General features: G+C 46.1%; 1 protein-coding gene across 2 annotated transcripts in view; it reads left to right on the top strand.

Moving 5' to 3' along the window:
• Positions 1 to 17,921, top strand: part of ulk1b (unc-51 like autophagy activating kinase 1) — a 102,924-nt gene extending 85,003 nt beyond the window's left edge. The window contains exons 24-28 of one of the 2 annotated variants that reach the window (XM_072587686.1): positions 4,272 to 4,450; positions 6,145 to 6,263; positions 7,708 to 7,865; positions 11,502 to 11,637; positions 16,162 to 17,921. In XM_072587686.1, the coding sequence (XP_072443787.1) occupies positions 4,272 to 4,450; positions 6,145 to 6,263; positions 7,708 to 7,865; positions 11,502 to 11,637; positions 16,162 to 16,217 (648 nt within the window). In that variant the 3' untranslated portion in view covers positions 16,218 to 17,921. Of the gene's footprint in view, positions 1 to 4,268; positions 4,451 to 6,144; positions 6,264 to 7,707; positions 7,866 to 11,501; positions 11,638 to 16,161 lie in introns of both variants that reach the window. The other variant, XM_072587685.1, reaches the window with a different exon arrangement.
• Positions 17,922 to 19,291: the final 1,370 nt, after the last annotated feature.

A 19,291-nucleotide genomic window follows, 5' to 3' on the forward strand; every position in this document is an offset into this window, starting at 1 on the left:
ACTTTAGGGGTGATACTGAGCTGTTGTTATGGGGGTGATACTGAGCTCTTTACTGTAGGGGAGATACTGAGCTATTGCTGTGGGGAAGATATTGAGCTGTTGCTGTACGGGAGATACTGAGCTGTTGATGTAGAGATGATACTGAGATGTTACTGTAGGGGAGATACTGAGCTGTTGCTGTGGGGCTGATACTGTGCTGTTGATGTAGGGTTGATACTGAGCTGTTGCTGTGTGGGAGATATTGTGCTGTTGCTGTAGGGGAGATACTGTGCTGTTGATGTCGGGGAGATTCTGAGCTGTTGTTGTGGATGTGATACTGAGCTGTTGCTGTGGGGGAGATCCTGAGCTGTTGCTGTGGGGGAGATACTGAGCTGTTGCTGTAGGGGAAATACTGAGCTGTTGCTGTGGGGGAGATACTGAGCTGTTGCTGTGGGGGAGATACTGAGCTGTTGCTGTAGGGGAGATACTGAGCTGTTGCTGTAGGGGAGATACTGAGCTGTTGCTGTGGGGTAGATACTGAGCTGTTGCTGTAGGGGAGATACTGAGCTGTTGCTGTGGGGGAGATACTGAGCTGTTGCTGTTGGGGAGATCCTGAGCTGTTGCTGTAGGAGAGATACTGTGCTGTTGCTGTAGGGTAGATACTGAGATGTTGCTGTGGGGGAGATACTGTGCTGTTGCTGTAGGGGAGATACTGAGCTGTTGCTGTGGGGTAGATACTGAGCTGTTACTGTGGGAATGATACTGATCTGTTTCTGTGGGGTAGATACTGAGCTGTTACTGTAGGGGAGATACTGAGCTGTTGCTGTAGGAGAGATACTGAGCTGTTGCTGTAGGAGAGATACTGTGCTGTTGCTGTAGGTTAGATACTGAGATGTTGCTGTGGGGGAGGTACTGTGCTGTTGCTGTAGGGGAGATACTGAGCTGTTGCTGTGGGGTAGATACTGAGCTGTTACTGTGGGGATGATACTGATCTGTTTCTGTGGGGTAGATACTGAGCTGTTGCTGTAGGGGAGATACTGAGCTGTTGCTGTGGGAGAGATCCTGAGCTGTTGCTGTAGGAGAGATACTGAGATGTTGCTGTGGGGGAGATACTGAGCTGTTGCTGTGGGTGTGATATTGAGCTGTTGCTGTAGGGGAGATACTGAGCTGTTGCTGTGGGGGGATACTGAGCTGTTGCTGTGGGGGGATACTGAGCTGTTGCTGTGGGGGAGATACTGAGATGTTGCTGTGGGGGGATACTGAGCTGTTGTTGTGGGGGAGATACTGAGCTGTTGCTGTGGGGGAGATACTGAGATGTTGCTATGGGTGTGATATTGAGCTGTTGCTGTAGGGGAGATACTGAGATGTTGCTGTGGGGGGATACTGAGCTGTTGCTGTGGGGGAGATACTGAGCTGTTGCTGTGGGGGAGATACTGAGCTGTTGCTGTGGGAGAGATACTGAGCTGTTGCTGTAGGGGAGATACTGAGCTGTTGCTGTGGGTGTGATATTGAGCTGTTGCTGTAGGGGAGATACTGAGCTGTTGCTGTGGGGGAGATACTGAGCTGTTGCTGTCGGGGAGATACTGAGCTGTTGCTGTGGGTGTGATATTGAGCTGTTGCTGTAGGGGAGATACTGAGCTGTTGCTGTGGGGGAGATACTGTGCTGTTGCTGTGGGGGAGATACTGTGCTGTTGCTGTGGGGGAGATACTGAGCTGTTGCTGTGGGGGAGATACTGTGCTGTTGCTGTGGGTGTGATACTGAGCTGTTGCTGTAGGGGAGATCCTGAGATAGAGCTGACAAAGCCTTTCTGAATGTTTCCATGCTGCTGTAGGTAAAGCTGCCTCAGCTGCAGATGTGCAGGCTGGTCTCGCAGTTACCTCCATGACTCTTGAGTCAGGAGCAGGGAGCGTGATCAGAAACAACATTCCCTAAGATCATGAAGCTGCAGAATAATGATCCCTGTCACCCGAACAGAGGGATGTTTTATTTCAAGGTGTTTTTTGGAAAAGGAAAGACTTGCATTCCAATGGTGCCTTTCGCAACCTCAGGATGCCACTTTGCAGCCAATAATAGTCTTTCTCTGCATTGCAGCCACTATTGCAGTGTATGAAAGTGGCAAGGTAGGTTTCGCACCACACAAGTGGCAGGCCAGGACCAACTCAAAACAGAGAGAAAGTAACCATGGCTCCCAGACATCCAATGGCCTTCCTAATGCGAAATTGCCATTGTCAACATCCAGGGGTTACCATTGACCAACAGCTGAGTTGGACTAGCCATATAAACACAGTGGCTACAAAAAAAGTTCAGAGGCTCGGAACCCTGCAGCAAGTCAGTCATCTCTTGACTCCACACAGCCTGTCCGCAAGGCACAAGTCAGGAGTCTAACTTATCCGGATGGGTGCAGCTCCAGAAACATTCAAGAAACTTGACACCATCCAGGACAAAGCAGTCGCATGATTGGCCCCACATCTGTAAACATCCACTCCCTGCACGGTCAGTAGGAGCAGTGTGTACCATCTACAAGATACACTGCAGAAGTTCACTAAAGATCCTCAGACAGCACCTTCCAAACCCACAACCACTTCCATCGGGCAGGACAAGGGGCAGCAGATACATGGGAACACCACCCCCTGCAAGTTCCCCTCTGAGCTACTCCCCATCCTGACATGAAAATGTATCACTGTTCCTTCACTGTCACTGGGTCAAAATCCTGGAATTCTCTCCCTAAGAGCATTGTGGGTCTACCTACAGCACATGGACTGCAGGGGTTCAAGAAAGCAGCTCACCAGCACCTTCTCAAAGGGTAACTAGGGATGGTAATAAATGCTGGGCCCAGCCAGTGAGACCCACGTTGAATGAATGAAGAACAAGAACATGATTTGCGCACAGTAAAACCCCATAAACTGCAATTAGATTCCTATGCATCTTATGTACTTTGGGGCAGGGATAAAAATAAAGGCCCAAGTTATCAGTAAGAATGCCCTGCTTTTCATTTCAACAGGGCTCTGAGATCTGTTCCATTCACCTTGAAAGTAGGGATGATCTGAAGGTCAGCGTGTCCCAGCAGTGCAGCACTCCCTCGGCACTGCCTGCCCCACTTATTAGCTAACGTGTCTGGGGTGGGATGTACTCCACTACCTTTGACTCAGAAACAAGCAAGTATTATCCAACTGAACTGAGATGTACTCCTGACCAGTTAGCATGGCATCTGTCCTGAAGGTGGTCGTGGTAATATCACTGGCCTGCAGGTGTTCAGGGGATCAGACTTTAAATCCCACGATGACACACAGTGAACTTTAACTTCAACAATATTGGGATAATTTTGCCTCATGGTGACTGTGTTTTAAAAATGCAGTTGGGTCACCAATGGCAATCAGGGAAGGAAATGTGCCAGCCTTACCTGGGTCTGGCTTCCATGTGGCTCCAGACCCACAGCAATATTGTTGTCTTTTAAATGAAGCCTCTGGAATGGCAGAACAAGACATTCAGTTCCGTGGTAATTAGGGGAATTACCAAATCTAACTCCCACATCCCATCCCCGGGAAAACCTCAATGATGCTCTCCATGTGGGAATGCTGGGGAGATTGGGAGCTGTGATAGCGACAAACCGTTTTATTTCTTATACCTTATAGAGGTTTATAAAATCATGAGGGGCATGGATAGGATAAATAGACAAAGTCTCTTCCCTGGGGTGGGGGAGTCCAGAACTAGAGGGCATAGGTTTAGGGTGAGAGGGGAAAGATATAAAAGAGACCTAAGGGGCAACCTTTTCACGCAGAGGGTGGTACGTGTATGGAATGAGCTGCCAGAGGAAGTGGTGGAGGCTGGTACAGTTACAACATTTAAAAGGCATTTGGATGGGTATATGAATAGGAAGGGTTTGGAGGGATGTGGGCCGAGTGCTGGCAGGTGGGACTAGATTGGATTGGGCTATCTGGTCAGCATGGGCGGGATGGACTGAAGGGTCTGTTTCCATGCTGTGCTAATCTCAATTAAATCAAATACAGCAGACTCATAACTTTAAGCATTGACTTGTCTTTTGCAAATAACAGGTTTTTAATAATGAAGACTACACAGCTAGTGTGGCCAGTCACTACACTCAAAACATTAACTCTGCTTTCCCTCCACAGAAGTTGCCTGACCTGCTGAGTTTCTCCTGCGATTTCTGTTGTAATGTGTTTCCGACCCCCAGAGTCCGCAGTTGCTTGTTTGATTTCCCTGTAGCTGGTTGTTGGGTTTAGTGTCTGTCAGTTCCAGGGTTTATATCAAGAGTCTGTGTCATCCACAGCAGGAACACACCGAGATACTGAAGAACCTGCGATTCACCCTGGTCTTTGTTCGCTGTGTAATGGAGATAGCCTCGGCTAAGGGTAACCCCTTTGAGATGGTGTGCAGCTCAGTCAGCTCGGCCAGCCAGCTCCAGGAGAGTGTGGTCGCCGATCAGATTAGTCTGCTGAGTAAGGAGTGGAGGTGAGTCTCAAACACAGGGGGCAGGAGGTTCCGGCATCTACAGTATCCGCTCAATGTCATTCAGGATGACCCAGTACATCACACACTACTGTCTTTCAAACCCCTCCATTCCTTCATTCCCAAATCGCTCTGTCACCATCTCCAGCCCCTACATCCCTCCCTATCACTGTCACCTCCTCCAGCCCCTACATCCCTCCCTATCACTGTCACCTCCTCCAGCCCATACACCCCCTCCCTATCGCTGTAACCCCCTCCAGCCCTTACACCTCTCCCTATGTCTGTCACCTCCTCCAGCCCCATACCCCTCCCTATCTCTGTAACCTCCTCCAGCCCCTGCACCCCCTCCCTATCTCTGTCACCTCCTCCAGCCCCTACACTCCGTCCCTATCTCTGTAACCCCCTCCAGCCCCTATATCCCTCCCTATGACTGTAACCCCCTCCATCCCCTATATCCCTCCATATGACTGTAACCCCCTCCAGCCCCTACATCCCTCCCTATCTCTATAACCCCCTCCAGCCCCTACATCCCTCCCTATCTCTATAACCCCCTCCAGCCCCTACATCCCTCCCTATCTCTGTAACCCCCTCCAGCCCCTACACCCCCTCCCTATCTCTGTAACCCCCTCCAGCCCCTACACCCCCTTCCTATGACTGTAACCCCCTCCAGCCCCTACACCCCTCCCTATCTCTGTCACCTCCTCCAGCCCCTATACCCCCTCCCTATGACTGTAACCCCCTCCAGCCCCTACATCCCTCCCTATCTCTGTAACCCCCCTCCAGCCCCTACATCCCTCCCTAACTGGAGATCCCTGATTCCTGTCGCTGTGTCAGTGGTATCTGTGCCTTCAGCTGTCTGGGCCCTAAACTCTGGAACTCCTTCCTTAAATCTCTCTTCCTCACTATCTTTCATTGAGACTCTCCTTGAACCGACCTGCTAGAGCAATCTTTCATGCACCTTCCCTACTCAGAGTTAGACGTTTTCTGATTATACTCCTGCTGAGAACCAACTGATGTTTCTCTGCATTAAAGGCCTTACAGAAATTGAATCTTTGACATTGAATCAGAAACATCTGACTCCAAGACATCAGCAGAAATTACTTTCAAGAATAAGAACTTGCAGTGATGCACTCACGTGTCGTTGGACTGATGCACATCTTCAGCCCTCTCTCTCTCTCTCTCTCTCTCTCCCCCTCCCCCTCCCCCTTTCTCTCTCCCATGCACACAAATACACTCACATTCTCACTCCCACATACACATTCTCTCTTTCTCACACACACATACTCCCTCACACGCACACACGCGTGCATACTCTCCCTCTTACACACACATGCTACACACACTCTCTCCCTCTCTCTCACGCGCACATTCTCTCTTTTTCTCTCTCTTTCTCTCTCTCTCACTCATTCACATATGCACCCTTCTCTCTCTCGCACGCACACACACACTCTCTCTCTCACACTCACACTCACACTCTGGCTCTCTCTCTCTCACGCACACACTCTCACCCTCACATGTACGCACACTATCTCCCTCTCTCTCTGACACGTGCATACGCTCTCTCTGTCAAATAAACACACACTCTCTCCCTCTCTCTCACATGTGCACATTCTCTGTCTCGCGCTCTCTTTCACACACACGCACACGCAGTATCTCTTGCTGACTGCCCTGTTCCTGTTTGTTTCTGATGATTGCAGCTATGCGGAGCAGCTGGTTCTCTATATGAAGGTGACGGAACTCCTGGCATCAGCTTTACACATGAGCAAGAATCAGATCAAGGCTGGCAAGCTGTGTCCATCATCAACTGTCAAACAAGGTAAGCTGGCTCTGCCCACTGTGGGTAATCCCCTGGCCCACGTACCAAACTGGTCACAAGCAGTGAAAGGACCAGCTCGAATGGAACACTCCATGACAACAACGCCCTGGATACACTCTGTGTGTTTTGGAGAAAGTTGGTTTGGGAAAGGTTACAGAAACCATTTAGTCAGCATTAAATCTAACCAAGTCATCTCAGCAAGTCTGGCCAGGACTTAGAGAGTACCAGAATGAGAGCACAAAGACGATGGCCATTCCCCCATCATGCCTTTGCTGGTTCTTTGAAAGGTAATTAATCCCACTCTCCCTTCTCACTCAGTTGATTCACTTTTTCTTGTAAGAAATGGCCATTGGTTTGAAGCCGAGCTGTCAGCCCTGTAAAGGTCTGTCCTGTCCTGGGAGCTGCCAGACCTTCTCCAGCCTAGTCCTGAAGTGGCTCAACACTGTGCCTGGTCTGAACGTGAGGCCAGGGTGGAGTCAGCGATGCTGCACCGTGTACTGTGCAATGTGACAAGTTACTAATATCCCTGTCATGAACCTAAGTTTCAATCATGTTCCAATTCTGCAGTGCAGCACTGTACCTCAGATACTAAATAAGCTCTGGTGGTGGAATCTCTGTATTCTTTTGAGAGTCACAGAGACTTACAGCACGGAAAGAGACCCTTCGGTCCAACTCGCCCATGCTGACCAGGTATGTTGCAATTGTACCAGCCTCCACCACATCGTCTGGCAGCTCATTCCACACACGTACCACCCTCTGCGTGAAAACGTTGCCCCTTAGGTCTCTTTTATATCTTTCCCCTCTCACCCTAAACCTATGCCCTCTAGTTCTGGACTCCCCGACCCCAGGAAAAAGACTTTGTCTATTTACCCTATCCATGCCCCTCATAATTTTGGAAACTTCTATAAGGTCACCCCTCAGCCTCTGACGCTCCAAGGAAAACAGCTCCATCCTGTTCAGCCTCTCCCTATAGCTCAAATCCTGCAACCTGGCAATATCCTTGTAAATCTTTTCTGAACCCTTTCAAGTTTCATGACATATTTCCAATAGGAAGGAGACCAGAATTGCACGCAATATTTCAACAATGTCCTGTACAGCCGCAACATGACCTCCCAACTCCTGTACTCAATACTCTGACCAATAAAGGAAAGCATACCAAACGCCTTCTTCATTATCCTGTCTACCTGCGACTCCACTTTCAAGGAACTATGAAAGTGCACTTTTGAACCACTGCTGTCCATATGCAGTAGGAAGACCCACAATGTCCCTTAGTGGGGGAGTTCCAGAATTTTGACCCAGTGACAGTAAAGGAATGGCTATATATTTCCAAGTCAGGATGGTGAGTGGCTTGGAGGGTATATTATCTCAGTAATAATGATTCCAGAATAGAACGTGACTTGAACCTAAAATTGAAATAAGAAAGTGGATCTTTGTATCTCTGCAGTGGTGAAGAAGCTGAACGAACACTACAAATCCTGTGTGTCTCACTGTCGCTGTCTCACGGTCAGACTCCAGCGCTTTTTCATTCATAAACAACGGCTCATGGACAGAATAAACAGCATCACTGCGGCAAAGCTGATTTACAGTCATACTGTGCAGATGGTAAAAATATCTCTGTCTCTCCTACCCGGGGTATAACCACTTTCACACTGCTCCTTGCCAACTGAGGACTCGTTCTCAACCTACTGCTAGGGAGATAGGGAGGGAAGACTGGAGGCAGCAGAGAGGGCTTCAGGGGTGAGAATGAGGCAGAGTGGGCAGAATGTTGGAGGGTGCAGAGGGCTGAGCTCTGCCCTTGGCACTAGCCCTGTGTTTCTCTCTTGAGTCCCTATCCTTGTGTTTACAGCCAAGAGATGAATATGGTGCAAAATCAGAAAAAAAAACAAGTTGCCAGAGAGCATCAGAACTAGGAACAGGAGGAGCCATTCAGCCCCTTGAACCTGTCCTGCCATTCAAAGCATCATGGCTGAGTAATCTCAGCCTGAAATCCCTTTTCCTGTCTGCTCCCTGAAACCTTTCAACCATTCACTAATTAAAAACCTGTCTATCTCCTCATATTTACTCAATGTCCCAGTATATATCGCACTCTGGGGGAAGCGAATTCCACAGGTTCACAACCCTTTGACAGGAGTAATTCCACCTCAACTCTGTTTTAAATCTGCTGTTCATTATCCCAAAACTATCACCTCTAGTTAGATAGGTATGGTGGCTCAGTGATTAGCACTGCTGCCTCACAGCACCAGGGTCCCAGTTTCGATTCCAGCCTCGAAGCAACTGTCTGTGTGGAGTTTGCACATTCTCCCTGTGTGTGGGTTTCCAAAGATGTTCAGGTCAGATGAAGAAGATTCATTCAGATGAATTGCCCATAGTGTTAGGTGCATTTGTCAGAGATAAATGTAGGGGAATGGGTCTGGGTGGGCTGCTCTTCAGAGGGTTGGTGTGGCCTTGTTGGGCCAAAGGGCCTGTTTCCATATTGTAGGGAATCTAATCTTGTTCTAGATTGTCCCCATGTGGGGAAACATTTGCAAAAATAACAGCAAAAGCTTTTATAAATATTTGAGAGAACAAAGGGCAGAGGGTTGTGTTGTCTTAATGTCAATGAACTAGTGATTGTGAGGCACAGACTGGTCGTCTGGGGAGTTCTGAAGGAGGGTTACTGCACTTGAAATGTTAACACTCTCGCTCTTGCTCTCTCTCTCTCTCTATCTCTTTCTTTCTCTCTCTCTTTCTCTCTCTGTCTCTATAGATGCTGCTAGACCTGCTGAGTTTCCATTCTTGTCTCAGGTTTCAGCATCCTCTGTATTTTGCTTTTAATGTTCTGGGGTCACAAGTTCAAATTCCACTTTGGCTACTGGTAGAATTTGAAAATTCAGTTTTAGAAAATCTGTAATTAATGCCAAATTTCAGTGACACCGACCAGGAATTTATTATTAACTGTTGTAAAAACTCACCTGGTTCACTAATGGAAGGAAATCTGCCATCCTTTCCTGGTCAGGCCTACATGTGACTCCAGACCCACACTGATGTGATGACTCTTAACTACCCTCTGTAAGGGGCTAGTAACTGCCCACTAACTCTGAAAAGGGCACTTAGCTTAAAGGTAATTAGGGCTAGGCAATAAATACGACTTTGCCAGTGATGCCCACATCCCATAAAAGAATAAAAACCAATACAGAAAGCAGGGAAATGTGGCCCCATTAAGAACAGACGCAGCTGTAGTTCAAAAAACGCGAAACTTTAATGACAATATCTGTCTCCACAAAGGAGGAAAGGATAAAATTTCAGCGATTCAAAGGAACATAAAAAGGAATCGATGGAAGGAACTGAGTGGATTAAAAATAAGTGCAGAATAGGAATGGAGAAAGTAATGAGACTTAAGGAGAACCGTCCCCAGGATTTGATGGTTTCCACCCAAACGTATCAGAGAAAACAAATGGAGAAAATCCAATGCATTTGTCTCATTATTTTGAATCTTGGTTCGGAATTGTATTTGGTAAAATTGTTAACCTCACTCCAGAAATAAGACAGAAATCTGGTAAATACTTCAGTGTCTGTTTGCCTTTGGCTGTGAGGATGTCATTAGGGTCAGGGTGACTGACCTTGCAAGTTGCTGCAGTGTGCCAGGGTGGATTTGTGAAGGGTCAGTCATTTCTGATGAATTTAGCAGAATTCTGATGACCTCACTAGCACAGTGCATTAGAATGTGTTGCCAGATGCTGTTGATAGCAATGTTCAAACAGTGTAATGAGGAAAAGTGAAAGCACAGAGGGCTACAGACAGCCTTGTTAGAAACTGGCTGGAAGGCAAGAGATGGTATTGGGAGCTAACTGTGGGCATGATGAATGTTACTCACCAGGGATTAGTACTGAGCCCTCAGCTGCCACAGTCTGAGCTGAGTTGCACATAGATGAGAGGATAAAGATTTATATACAAGCACATAGGATGAGACCATTCGGTCCCTCAAGACTGTTCATGACTGATCTTCCATCTCAATTTGTTTGCTTGCCCTGTCACCAAACAGACAGTAACTGAAGAGACAACACTAACTGTGTAGTTGGAAATAGTGAATTACAAACGGACAGATTAAGTCAGGGATAAAGCTCTGGCAGCTGGAGATAAACGAGGGGGAGTTAAAGGTTATTCACCTTGAATCATTAAAGACAGGCTCCTTAAAGATGAGAAACTCAGATATGGAAGAGACCTTTCAGTGTCTGTATATATGACAAGCTGGTGTACAGGTCCAGAGACCTGAGAGAGAATGTGGAGAGATTGGCAGAAATGGGAATAGTCAGGGAAATAGTGTGAACAATGACAGCCTCACATGGTGAATGCTTCTTCCCTGATGCAGGAAAGGTCTCGAATTCTAACTCTCAAATTCTTAGGGAGGGACAGGGGAGGATTATCCCCAGATGTGCCTCTCACATTTTTACATGACATTGGAGAAACTCAGCAGAGCTGTCAACATCTGTGGAGAGAGAAACAGAGTTAATGTTTTGAGTCAGCGACCCTGAGAAGTTGAAAAGTGGTAGTTTTGTTGTTGCTAACAGACGGGGAGGAGGAGCCAGTGGAACAGATGGCGATGCTGCAAAAAACAAAGAGATGTGAAATTGGTGTAAATGTTAGATTGCAAAAACAAAACTGTGTTCACTCTGCTGAGAGTAAAGACAACCTGAGGAAGGTGGAGGATATAAGGAGAATGGAGTACAGAGCTTCTGCTCTGAAATATTTTATAGCCTCTAAGATTCAGTATTGAGTTTCACAATCAGGAGGAACCCTCTCCTCCATTTTCCACACTCTGACCCTCCCATAGCTGGCTCTCATTTGTCTCTAATTAGCTTTGCTGTTGGTAGAGATAACATATTTTCTCCTTTCCAATCTAACATTTGCACCTATTTTACATCTCTTTCACTCCTTTACCACTGCCTTTGTCTTTTGCCCTGGGCACCCTCACTGTCTGTTCCACTCACTCCTCCTCCCCTCTCTCTGTCAGCAGCTACTAAACCACCACTTCACAAGTCCTTTCATTTCTGAAGAGGGGTCACTAGACTCGAGATGTTAATTCAATTTCTCTCTCAATACATACGACCTGACCTGTGGAGTTTTTACAGCAATTTCAGATTAAAGGGCAATTTGTTTAGAGGCTGGAAGGCCCTCACCTGCATATCAGTCAAATGACAGGTACGTCCAACCCAGAGATTGAAGCAAGAGGATGATGGTAGTGTTTTGGTCTGATTTTAGGTTCAGTCCACAGCATTGGATGAGATGTTTCAGCAGGGAGAGGACTGTATCCAGCGCTACCACAAGGCACTGCTGCTAATGGAGGGTCTCTCTCAGATAATCACGGAACAGGAAGATGTGGACAACATCAGCAAATGTAAGAGTCTTCTATTAAATCATTACAGTCCAGGGGACAGGTTAGGACAGAGGGCAGATGGAATACTTAGGTAGGAAGAATACATAGTTTATTTGCAAAAAAGGCAAAGCCTTTGGAAATCTGAAACACAAAGGGACTTGGGAGTCTTAGTTCAAGATTCTCTTAAGGTTTTCACAAAGTTTGTGAAGGTCTGTAGCTCAGTTTGAGGTTTAGGGTGTAGGTTTGCTTGCTGAGCTGTAGGTTTGATCACCACAAACCCCAGGAACCCCATCCAGGAGAAAGGTATAAATAGAAAGCAGGAGACAACAGCTTCGCTTCACTTGGAGGTCGCCACTGATGATGTTACCTAGCCAGGTAATGAAACGTCTGGATATCAAACCTACAGCTCAGTGAGCAAACCTACACCCTAAACCTCTTAAGGTTAACATGCAGGTTCAGGTGGCAGTTAGGAAGGGGAATGCAACATTAGCATTTATTTCCAGGGAGCTAGAATATAAGAGCAGAGATGTACTGCTGAGGCTGTATAAGACTCTGGTCAGACTGCATTTAGAATACTGAGAGCAGTTTTGGGCCCTGTGTCTAAGGAAGGATGTGCTGGTGTTGGAGGGGGTCCAGAGGAGGTTTATAAGAATGACTCTTGAATGAAGGGCTTGTCAAATGAGATATGGTTAAGGGCACTGGGTCTGTCTGTATTCAATGAGATTAGAAGGATTAGGGGATAACTTCAGTAAAGCACTCGACAAGGTTCCTCATGGTACACTGGTTAGCATATCACATGGAATACAGGGAGAACGAGCTATTTAGACAAAAAACTGGCTTGAAGGTAGAAGATGGAGGGTACTGGTGGAGGGTTGCTTTTCAGACTGGAGGCCTGTGACTTGTGTGCCACAAGGATCAGTACTGGGTCCACTGCTTTTTGTCATTTATATAAATGATTTGGATGTGAACACAGGAGATATAGTTAGTAAGTTTGCAGATGACACCAGAATTGGAGGTGTAGTGGACAGCGAAGAAGATTACCTCAGATTACAACAGGATCTGGACCAGATGGGCCAGTGGGCTGAGGAGTGGCAGCTGGAGTTTAATTTAGATAAATGTGAGGTGGTGCATTTTGGGAAAGCAAATCTTAGCAGGACGTATACATTTAACAGTAAGGTCCTAGAGAGTGTTACTGAACAAAGAGACCTTGGAGTGCAGGTTCATAGCTCCTTGAAAGTGGAGTCACAGGTAGATAGGATAGTGAAGAAAGCGTTTGGTAGGCTTTCCTTTATTGGTCAGTGCATTGAGTGTAGGAGTTGGGAGGTCATGTTGCGGCTATAATGGTCATTGGTTAGGCCACTTTTGGAATGTTGTGTGTAATTCTGGTCTCCCTCCTATCAGAAAGATGTTGTCAAACTTGAAATGGTTCAGAAAAGATTTACAAGGATGTCGCAAGGGTTGGAGGGTTTGAGCTATAGGGAGAGGCTGAATAGGCTGGAACTGTTTTCCCTGGAGCATCAGAGGCTGAGGGGTGACCTTTTGAGGGGCATGGATAGGATAAATGGACAAAGTCTCTTCCCTGGAATGGGGAAGTTCAAAACTAGAGGGCATAGATTTAAAGTGAGAGGGGAAAAATTTAAAAGGGACCAAAGGGGCAACTTTTTCACACAGAAAGTGGTGCATGAGGAAGTGGTGGAGGCTGCAGAATGAGATGGGGAATCTGTTTGAAACTTATAGAATACTGAGAGATCTGGATAGAGTGGATGTGGAGAAGATGTTTCCTGTAAGAGAGACTGGGACCTGAGGGCACAGCCTCAGAGTGAAGGGAAGACCCTTTAGAATGGAAATGGGGAGGAAGTTCTTCAGCCAGAGGGTGGTGACTCTGTGGGACTCATTGCCACAGAGGGCTGTGGAGGGCAAATCATTGAGTATCTTTAAGATAGAGATAGATAGGGTCTTCATTAGTAAGGGGATCAAGGGTTATGGGGAGGAGGAAGAAGAATGGGGTTGACAGCCCTGGTCGAATGGTGGAACAGACTCAATGGGCTGAATGGCCTAATTCTGCTCTGATATCTTACGGACATGCCCTTCATGATCCTAACAAGACTCAATGTAATCCTGAAAGCACAAACTAAACACGGTTTTACAATGGCGTAACTTTCCAAGTGCAATTGTTTTGTTTGCAATGATTAGCATACTGTTCTTGAGCAAGTTTTGTTAGAAACATTTTAACTGCAATCAATGAATACCAGGTTCATTAAGCAAACATTCCAATTCCATTTCACTCATCTGCCTGCTCAGAAACCGATATTATAAGGTAGGGTGGTGAGGACAGGTTCAATGCATATAGAGAGTTCCTACTTATACATCAAGTCTGTTACTTCACCGTCTGTTATAAACCCTCCCATTTGACACACAATCCAGCCACCTCATCCCTGCACACGACTAAGCAACATTTAAGTGACTCTTGCATAGGCACATGAATGATAGTAAAATGTAGAGTATATGGTTAGTTTGACCTTAGGGTAGGATAAAAGGTCAACACAAGATCAAGGGCCAAAGGGCGTGTACTGTGCTGTACTGTTCTATCTTCTATCTCTGAACTCCTCCAATTCAAGCCAATACTGCTGTATTGGATATAAACCAATACTGCACAATCACAGGGGCAGTTGTGAAAGAGTGCCACACTGTTGGAGGGTCAGTGCTGAGGGACTGCCACACTGTCGGAGGGTCAGTACTGAGGGAGTGCTGCACTGTTGGAGGGTCAGTGCTGAGGGAGCGCCGCACTGTCGGAGGGTCAGTGCTGAGGGAGTGCCGCACTGTCGGAGGGTCAGTACTGAGGGAGTGCTGCACTGTCAAAGGGTCAATACTGAGGGAGCACCGCACTTTCAAAGGGTCAGTACTGAGGGAGTGCTACACTGTCAAAGGATCAGTGCTGAGGGAGCACCGCGATGTCAAAGGGTCAGTGCTAAGGGAGCGCCATGCTGTCGGAGGATCAGTACTGAGGGAGTGCCGCGCTGTCGAAGGGTCAGTGCTGAGGGAGTGCTGCACTGTCGGAGGGTCAGTGCTGAGGGAGCACCACGCTGTCGGAGGGTCAGTGCTGAGGGAGCACCACGCTGTCGGAGGATCAGTACTGAGGGAGCGCCGCGCTGTCGAAGGGTCAGTGCTGAGGGAGTGCTGCACTGTTGGAGGGTCAGTGCTGAGGGAGTGCCGCACTGACAGAGGGTTAGCCACTGGGGGCGTGCCATCCTGTCGAACAGATTAATTCTCTTTAGAAAGTTTGGGCTGGGATGTACCTACAGGTGAAGTATTTTCCAGACCTGACCACTCGCTGCATGAACCTGCTTTTCCTTCTCTCAGTTTTGCTTCTTTTACCAATTAGTTTAAATCTCTGCCTTCTGGTTCTTGATCTGTTAACGAGTGAGAATGGTTACTCCCTGCATACATATACCAGGTACTTCCTGATTTTAAACCTTCTCTGAAATCTCTGCTCAGGTTTTGTTTTCCAGGGAAAACAGCCCCAAATTCTCCAGTTTATCCTCAGCACTGAAGTTTCTCATCCCTGAAACCATTCTCGAGAATTGTTTCTGTCCCCTCTTTACCTTCCTGAAACCAGGTACCAAGTACTCTGGGGTGCAGTACTTTTGATGAAGCTCAAATTGTAATTTCTCAAGTTGGGACTTGTGTGGCACAGTGGTAGTGTCCTTACCTCTGGATTGGGAGACCAAGTTTGAATCGTGCTTACTCCAGGGTTTTGTAGTGCCTTCGGTGATCTGTGTGGTTAGGAGAGATCTCTGTGAGTTCAGCATAACCTTTTTGGTCTTGTACTCAATGCTCCTTGAGTCATAGAGTCCTACTGCACGGAGACAGGATTTAGATTAGAGTGGTGCTGGAAAAGTACAGCCAGTCAGGCAGCATCCGAGGTGCAAGAAAAATTGACATTTCGGGCAAAACCCTTCATCAGGACTTTTCCCCGATTTTCCTGCTCCTCAGATGCTGCCTGACTGGCTGTGCTTTTCCAGCACCACCCTAATCTAGACTCTGATTTCCAGTATCTGCAGTCATCACTTTTGCATGGAGACAGGCCCTTTGGCACAAACTATCCATAAAGACCACTGTACATTTTTTAAAAATGCTTTTACACCACTCTCTTACTTTTAATGACTCACACATACATACACTGAGATTCCTCTGCTCCCTTAACTCCCCTTTCGAATAGTACCCTTTCATTTACACTGCTTTCCTGCGATTCTGCCTATAAAAATTAATTACTTCATTCTTGTCTGTGTCGAATGTCCTCTGCCCCCTGCCTGCCAGTCCCACTGACATCTCAATAGCCTTTTCGAGTAAAAGACATTTCCAAATTTTTCATGTCACTGACAGTCAGGAATCTAATGTTGCTGAGTACTGTATTGGGGACCTGTCCTCATAAGGAGTCACGATCACTGAGTAATGTACATCATATGCAAACATATCAGCTGATGGTCCACTGTGCTTTATTCCTCTGCAACTAACAGAAACTGTCATTGGCTGTCTTGTTACTAGGTAAACAGAGCATTGAACGCAGACTGTCTGCATTACAGCCAGGACTGTGCGCGTGACACTACACACTGGAGCACTTTCCCTCGTCTTGGGTTTTGCAGTGTCCAGGATATCTTGGATACTGGATCCGAACCATCCCAGTCATCCCTCGGAGCAGTTTGGAGTTTTATCGTGTAATCCTGCGAACCGAGTGACTCACTGGGGACTTGAAGTGGAAACCTTCTTTCCCCTCCCGCTCGCCTCCCTCTCCTCTCATGAACTGTGCCCCATTACAGGAACACCTTCTGTGTTCCGTGGAATTCTTCTGATGAAGAGGAGCCTTCAACAGCTCTTCACAAGGCACCTGATGGAAGAGGAATACTTGCCGTGGGAATTCTCTCTGACATTGCATTTGGGCCTACCTGAAGACTCTTCAGCCTGGACCCTGTGGTCTGGTGATTAACAAGTAAACGGAAAGCATTAGTTGATTGCTAAAGAAGAAGATTAAACACTTGCCTTGCAAAACGTCAGTGAGATATTTGCAGAGTGACTAAGCTGTTGATTTTTTTGTTGTTTTCCATTGAATGCTGCCTTGAAGCACTTTCTTCACTTTTTTTGTCTGAAGTGTTAATTGTGCACACACACACACAAACACACTCCCGAGTAACCCCCCCCCCCACCCCCCACTAGCCTGTAAGGTAGAAGTGCACTTTATATTAGCTTTACATGGTTATGAACTTGAACCACGCAGTGGCCCATGTGATGTAAGTACAGAAGGATGGAACGCAAAGTGTAAATCCAGTCAGCCCTGTTTCCTTTCTCCCAACCCTTCTAGCCCCCTCAGACCCTGCCATTTCTCATCTGTTCATGTGTTGCACTATCTGAGAATTTCAGTATGTAGTTGGTACTGTACAGTATGGGCTGACAGAGAAAGAGTGTATGTGTGTGTGTGTGTGTGTGTGTGTATGCACACCCGAATCTTTTCTCGGTTGAACTCTGCCTGGGAGACATTTCTGAAGAGAATTTCACAAACTAGCAACAACAGCAGACAATCGCACCCTGTAGATTGTTCTTCGTGGACTTATTGTTTTGTTTTTTGTGAGATAATTGAGTGTGCACCTGAGTGCGTGATGGTGTGTGTGAATACTTTGTTTCAGTAGGTAAATGAAGCTCATGAGGATGAGAATGGTGAGGGGTTTGAATGGATAAGTGTGTGTACATAATTGAGTGCTTGCAGTTCCACACTGTAGCAAATTGTCACTTGAATGGATAATGAATTTCAAGGCCACATTGTCAACCAATGATTTTCTTTTCTTCCCTCTATCTTGCATAAATACTTGAAAATTAGCCACTGTGTGTACACAAAAATATATATATATTGCAAAGATATCAATGCCACCAAACATTTGACTTAACCCTGAATTGTGTAAGATAAATGTTAGCAGTTAGTATTTATTGCTTCAAGCCAGAGAGGATTGCAAGCAAATTGGAGTGATTTACTGTACTCGAAACATCAACTGTTTCCAAGACAACCGTTCCTTGGTAATTTCTTTGTTATTGATGTGTAGTTTTTGTTTGATAAATTTCCTAAAAGCTTGATCCTCAGCTCTCGACTTACATTGTTCAGGTCGGAACTGTTCAAAGTGTGTTTTGTTATTCCACAATGTTAAAATGCTGGAAACATTTTCATTTACGTCTTTATTTCTGTGTGTGCTGTAACCTTTTTTTTTGTCTTTGACCTGTACAAAAACAGAACAGAACTAAATAAAACAGTTGGAAATGTTTGACAGTTCTGCTCCCAGTACCTTTTGAAGAGAGTTTCAAGATCACTCCATTATCTCCTTGTGAGGACTGAGTTTATATGAGTACTTTCTGTGTTCATGTATCTGTCTGCCCTAGCTCCAGATCCATCAGATGAACTAATGCCCCTGATGTGGCCCATTTGGACCGTTTATACTCCTATGCCATGCCTTGGGAATGTTTTACTCTTTTACGTTGTTATATAAATGTAGTTCAATTGGGATGAAAGGACGTTGACCCATACTGTTAATTTGGTTTCTCACTCCACAGGTACTGCCTGACCTTATGCTGTAACGTCCAGCATCTGCAGGATTCTGTTTTTTAGATTTATATCATTGTAAGCCCATGCATCATTTTACAACTCAACAGCAAAGTTTAGCTATAAGTCTAGGTCTGTTCACAGAGTCGGAGCTTTTACATGATGTAACTAACAATCTGCTTTAAACTGTTGATAAAGTTCTTAACTTCCTGTATACTACAGGCAATGAGGTGTTTTTTTAAAAAAGTTATTTTAACAGAAATGATAGGTGCACCTCAGTTAATTGATTAATGCATCGTTATTCAGTTCACTAATCTGGAGCGAGTTCACCTTAATTAGGCCGCAGTATTTCAGATGTGGGAGGATTGGGGTTATTTGACCTTGACCCTGTGACATGGTCATGTTTATCCCATTGAACTGGTTACTGATCTGAACATAGCAATTATCAGTGCAATTACTGGTGCGACCTCAATGTGGACAGAGTGTGTGCTTTTTTGTCATGGGACCTTCCTTTAACTTGTAAATGAGCTGGGGATAGGATTTAGCAGAATCCATCAGTCAGTTCTACAAAATTTACGATGGCGGTCTGCTTAAATCTGGCTTATATTCTCTTAAATGAATAAAGATTGAAGGATGAGCTAGTCAAGGTGTTTAAAATAGTGAAAGGGTTTTGTCAGGGACATTGTGGGGAACCATATCCCCTGAGGTGTGAGTTCAGGTAAAGGTATGGGATTTTGTTTGGAATATATTCTGTGAGTGTGTCCATTTGCATCCAGACCAGGTCATCTCTGCTGACAAATTAACCTGAGTCTTTTCACCAAGACTTATACTAGTGTTTAAAGGAAGCAAACTCCTATGTGTATTTGTGTCAACCTCAGATCAATCATCCCCCCATTGTAAGGATTTTCAAGTTTCCACAAAGGTGGGCAGTTTTTAAAATTGCCGTTAATCTTCATTTGCATCATTGGCAGGAGTCGGGTATCAGACAAAATGGTTCAGTGGCATCAGAGCACAGGCTGCACCTTCCTTCGATGACTTTGCATTCAAGGAGATAAATATCTTCCCAACTGAGGGCACTGGAAAGTAAATCATAGA

The sequence above is a fragment of the Chiloscyllium punctatum genome, chromosome 17, assembly GCF_047496795.1.
Source record: "Chiloscyllium punctatum isolate Juve2018m chromosome 17, sChiPun1.3, whole genome shotgun sequence".
NCBI classification, from domain to species: domain Eukaryota; kingdom Metazoa; phylum Chordata; class Chondrichthyes; order Orectolobiformes; family Hemiscylliidae; genus Chiloscyllium; species Chiloscyllium punctatum.